The sequence below is a fragment of the Pygoscelis adeliae genome, unplaced genomic scaffold (assembly GCF_000699105.1).
Source record: "Pygoscelis adeliae isolate BGI_AS28 unplaced genomic scaffold, ASM69910v1 Scaffold427, whole genome shotgun sequence".
NCBI classification, from domain to species: Eukaryota; Metazoa; Chordata; class Aves; order Sphenisciformes; family Spheniscidae; genus Pygoscelis; species Pygoscelis adeliae.
The window spans coordinates 1,291,378-1,297,129 of NW_008825214.1; the positions used below are offsets into that span (position 1 = coordinate 1,291,378).

Here is a 5,752-nt window from a genome sequence, read left to right on the forward strand (position 1 = left end):
AGGAATGTAAGATTCATAGGCTGGAAGGAGTATTAGTAAAAGGTAACCTCTTCCTGCAGCCCTAATTTTAGTGTACTTTGCTGGACAAGCAGATATGATAGATAACTGCTGGATAAAAATCAGAAGGAATTCCAGTAGTAAGGGTTTACAGTCTGGCTTTTTACTGTCCTAAATGAGTTCCCAAACTGTTGGTATACAGAGCCATGGTCTTTACATACTCTACTGCTATCCTACTGCTTTTTGCATTCTTGATTGCACAGTAACCTGGCTTTTCAGAAGGGTATACCCTTCTTTTCTGTGGGCTTTGGGTATCTACACAGAGGCAGCCTGGTTCTGGATCAATCAGTGATGAGATGGACCGAATGGCTCTCTCTATACTAGTAAACTAAACAAGGCCAAACCTTTCAGGGTTCAGGCGCCATGTTATGATTATCCATACTGTTTAACTGCTAGCACAGTCCCTTACACACAGTTTGGCCTGTGCCAGCAAGTGCTCTCCCAGACAATGCCCAGACACTCCTTGGGAACAGTGCAGGCAACAGATTGTTTCCATTAGGCAGAATGGGTGAGGCCACCCTGAATTGTGAGGATAAGAGATTTTAGCCATATGGATGCTATGTTGTGCTTCTTGTCCTCAGGGCTAGAGAATGAGCCATGGCCTGTTTTATTTATTAGTATAGCTGTAGCCAATAATTCTGTCCAAATGCGAAGAGATTTCTGCTGGGCTACTCACATATCTTTGGCAAGTGCTTGATGCTCGACGAAGGTTACTAGCCAGGCGCAGCTCCAGACTTGAGCTGAATTCATGTATTATGTAGTGCTGAGTCTGAAGCAGTAAACCCCATCCAAACTCAAGATCGGAGGGCACTACAGAACGAGGAGGGAGGATAATATGAAAACACGTAAGTAGATCTGGAGGGATTAGCTTGAGTCTGGCACGAAGCTAGAACTAACAAACCCTCCTGGTTCCTGCAGGGCCACTTAATTATCTTCGAACTACTCCACAGTATTTCCTATACCTGAAGTATGTTGCTGAGATGATGTGCTGACTCAACAATGAGCTGATGCAGGTGCCTGGGCCTGACTAGCTCAGATTCCAGTTTGCGTGCAAGCAGCCGTACTGCTTCTGGACACAAGATGGCCCGAGCCAACAGCTCTGTCAGAGCGTAGCCTGCCCATCGCAGAGCCAGCTCATATCATTCCATCTGTGAAGCAGTTGATATGCAACACAGATAAAGTAGCCAGAGAAAATAAGGTGTTTTTTTTTAATTGGTTGCTTGCTGTGTTGCTCTTTTTTTCATGCTGTTGATGTTTTCTCTTGAAAAAAATTTATAGGGAAACTTCTAAATTATAGTGAACAAAGAGAGGAAGATTCCTCCCTTAAGGAAAGGCTTGAATCATGAAAAATGAAAGTTTCTCATTTCTCAGTTGCTTTAATTGTTATACTGATAAACCAGCTTGGAAAGATTAACTTTTATTGAAAGAGTTCTAGTTCTGCCATCAAAATCTCAAAAATACTAATTTTTTGTATGAAAGAAAAGCCACATGTATAACTGATTCCTGGAAAATACAGAGTATTTGTAGTTCAAGTAGACATTTCCAGAAGCTAGGGGCCATGGGGGAAGCACAAATTAGAACTCTGTACTCTCAGAGAAAGTATCTCTTTAGGGAAGGAACTATATGTATTTACACAAAGGTATAAATCAAAGTATAATTATTCGATAATATACAGGTTAGATCTGGCTTGGTATACCAAGTGGAATTGTCAAGGTGTGTCACAGAAAATGTATGAAAGGAAGATACAGTATTTGTTAAGTGTTAAGAATCTTCTAAGTTCTGAACAAAATGAACTTAGAAGACAACCCCAGTACTGAGGAGTAAAGTCCTGTTCTGAAAGATGAACTTCTGAGGTTTAGCATGCATCTGTTCGTAGGATGGGACCTCCAGGATTTTTAAAAACATATTTTTGATTTTCAGTACCAAAAGTGCTATGAAGAGTGAAGGAAGTTTTAATATAGCAGTCAACTCAAATTTCTGTCAATTTATTACTTAATTTCAAAATGGAATCTAACATAGTACAATAGAAAAGTACTAGAACTATAGGTCTGACCTTAGGAAAATGCACTTATTAGGCCTGAACTAAGTATAGAACTGGTCAGGGCAAACCCTCTAGAGGCTTAACATTTAGTGAAAAGTAAGGGTGATCCTTTGGTCTGGAGAGGTGGAAGAGGGTCTGATATACTACTTCTATAGCTATTGTTAACATGGCAGGAAAAAGTACTGGAAGTTAGGGTGCCACAGTACTTGCCAGTCTTCCAGTATGTTTTCAGCTATTTATAGACGTTGCACCCCCATGTCAAATTTTAAAAAACTCTCAAACTACTCTGCAGATTTCTAGATAGCTAAATTAAAGAAATGTGTTTAAAAAGGTAGAGTAAGAAGTTATGCTGTATGTCACACTTTCAAGAACTGATTGAAGTGGTTTACCTGTATTGTGATTTCTTCAACCAGATACTTTACATACAGAAATTAAACATTATACTTCAATTATAATTATACTTTAATTATAAAATTAAACTTATAACATTAACATACTGAAAATAACAACTTTGATTTTATTTCTATATTTTAGATTTCGCGAATATAAAGCCATAGAAGCTTTGGTAGGACTGCTCACTGACCAGCCTGAAGGGGTTCTTGTAAATATTGTCGGAGCACTGGGAGAATGTTGCCAAGAGCCAATAAATCGAACTATTATCCGTAAATGTGGTGGAATACCACCTCTAGTGAAGTTACTTGCTGGAACTGATCAGGCACTACTTGTGAATGTCACCAAAGCAGTGGGAGCTTGTGCAACAGAACCTGAAAATATGATGTAAGCTATTCATATTCATAGCATTTTAAATACTGAAAAAAAAATTTTTTTAGTACTTCTGGCACAAATATAGTCAAGTCTAATCTGACTTAAAAGGATATTTTACTTCTTGTTTTCCACAGGGCTGTGTGGGTTAGTTCCATCCTACTGTAAAATGTGATATATATATATATATATAAAATTTCATTAAGGAAGTATATAGAATGTAAAGCTTTTATATTTTGGGGAAAATCAGATAAACCTTTAGTAAATTGATTTTTATTAAAGTTAAAATTCAGAGTTACAGAGCACCGTTTTAAAGTGCTGTATGATAGGTACCTGTTTTGCCTTCTCCTTTTACATCTGTTCTCAAATAATAAATAATAGCCTAAATTAGAGAAAGTAATTCCAAAAGGAAATGTGTACATTTACTGTCATGAAAAATAATTCAAAAATTTTTAAAAGAGTATTATTTGTATTTCATCTGTCTTGTCCCTCTCCATCATTCCTTTTATGAACTCAGACTTTTTTTTGACCCTTTTCTTCCCTCTTATTCCTTTGCAAAACCAAAGAAAAAGACTGTCTTTTTACTGAGAGAGTTGCTGCTCTCTTTGGTTTTGTGATGTAGATTTGTACAGCTTACAAAGATCCTTGAGTTTTATGATTAAGTGTTCCAGTTAAATGTTGGGGTCAGCATTTACTGTGCTTACTGTTCCCTTACAGGGAGGGATATTTACCTCAAGATTCTTGGCATATTTCCCTCCTTATAGATAAGAAAGGTCAGAAAGAGAGTTTTATTAAGCTCCTCCTGTTCTGATTTGCATAATTCACTTGATATTCATATAACAGAGCAGGGAATTCTTTTCCTGAATAGGGCTTTTGTTTTCATGCTTTGGCTGTCACCCAGTGGCAAAAGGCTAGATGGTACACAACTATAAACATGGGTTGTATGAACAGTTAGCCATGTAGCATAAAAGTATACATAAATGAAATCACTTTCATGACATAGCTCACTAAAATCAGCCTTTAGAGTAATGTATTAACCTAATAGAATTAACATTGTAAATCAAATGCCAATAAATATAAATTGATATTTATAAAACCACAGACATACTCCAGTACTCAGGACTATCACTTGTAGTATCCAGTATGGATAGCTTCATACTGGAATGTGGTCAGTATAAGCACCAAAAATAACAAAAGTTGCTGCTAAACTTATGATGAACAAAGTCCATCTTGTTTTTAAGAAGGAGAGAGTACAGATTGGTTGGGACAAAATTTTACGGAGTTTGCAAAGAGTAGACAAAGGGATCAAATGTCAAATTTGGTTCATATGAAAAAATTCTCTATTGAAGGTTCTCAACTTTTAAAATGTTTCTTAAAATACATTAAAACATTAACAAGTAAGCAAGATCTTAGGTCAAGAGTGGAATATACTTTTTACTACTACAAAAAACCCGTTACGCAGAAATTATTATAATTACCAAGACTGTGACATGTACCTGATGTATTGTGCTATTTAGACTTGTAGTACTAGGAGAGAGAATGCTGCTATCTTTTCCCAAAGTGTGATTCATCCAGGTGTGGATAAGTTTGATACCAATCCAGCAAAATATTTAAAAGCAATGCTTAGTTAAAACATTGACACCAGTGCAACTACTCAGATGTTTGAATGCTTTGCTTGGTTGAGTGCTTTGCCTCTCACAGGGTTAAGATACTAGATTTCCACACCCCCTCAAAAAAAGAAGGACATCCATTCCTCTCCCTTCTCCTCCTCTCAGACCAGCGGAGCAGGAGTTGAAATTGTAGCTCCTCATCCAAACTGCTCTCCTCCTTTTTGGGACGAGTAAGTCACCACAGACATGAAGGATATACAGTCTGTAGCATCACTTTGTTCCATTTACAGAATTTGGGACTAAAACAATAAGTAGTCTTGTTAGAAACTACTGTGGAGTTCATTCTCTTTCTGTAAACATTTTCTGAAGTTGTTAACCAAAAGGACACATCTTAACAAGGATATGGAGATGTGCTGTAGTGGGTTGACCCTGGCTGGATGCCAGGTCCCCACAAAGCCGCTCTATCACTCCCCCTCCTCAGCTGGACAGGGGAGAGAAAATATAACAAAAGGCTCATGGGTTGAGATAAGGACAGGGAGATCATTCAGCAATTACTGTCATGGGCAAACCAGACTCAACTTGGGGAAATTAGTTTAATTTATTACCAATCCAGTCACAGTAGGATAATGAGAAATTAAACCAAATCTTAAAAACACCTTCCCCCCACCCTTCCCTTCTTCCCGGGCTTCACTTTACTCCCAATTTTCTCTACCTCCTCCCTGCCCAGTGGCGCAGGGGAACGGGGAATGGGGGTTGTGGTCAGTTCATCATGCATTGTCTCTGCCGCTCCTTCCGCCTCAGGGGGAGGACTCCTCACACTCTTCCCCTGCTCCAGCGTGGGGTCCCACCCACGGGAGACAGTCCTCCATGAACTTTTCCAGCATGAGTCCTTCCCATGGGCTGCAGTTCTTCACAAACTGCTCCAGCGTGACTCCTTTCCACAGGGTGCAGTCCTTCAGGAGCAGACTGCTCCAGCGTGGGTCCCCCACGGGGTCACAAGTCCTGCCAGCAAACCTGCTCCAGCGTGGACCCCTCTCTCCATGAGTCCACAGGTCCTGCCAGGAGCCTGCTCCAGCGTGGACTTCCCACGGGGTCACAGCCTCCTTCGGGCATCCACCTGCTCTGGCGTGAGGCCCTCCACGGGCTGCAGGTGGATATGTGCTCCACTGTTAACCTCCATGGGCTGCAGAGGACAGCCTGCCTCACCACGGTCTTCACCACGGGCTGCAGGGGAATCTCTGCTCCGGCACCTGGAGCACCTCCTCCCCCTCCTTCTTCACTG

At 40.1% G+C, this 5,752-nt stretch overlaps 1 protein-coding gene across 1 annotated transcript in view; it reads left to right on the top strand.

The window, feature by feature from the left end:
• The window catches only part of LOC103921201 (armadillo repeat-containing protein 4-like), a 91,797-nt gene that overhangs the window by 37,751 nt on the left and 48,294 nt on the right, over nt 1–5,752 (top strand). Inside the window, exon 15 of the mRNA XM_009329127.1 lies at nt 2,633–2,875. Within this exon, the coding sequence (XP_009327402.1) occupies nt 2,633–2,875 (243 nt within the window). The remainder of the gene's footprint in view (nt 1–2,632; nt 2,876–5,752) is intronic.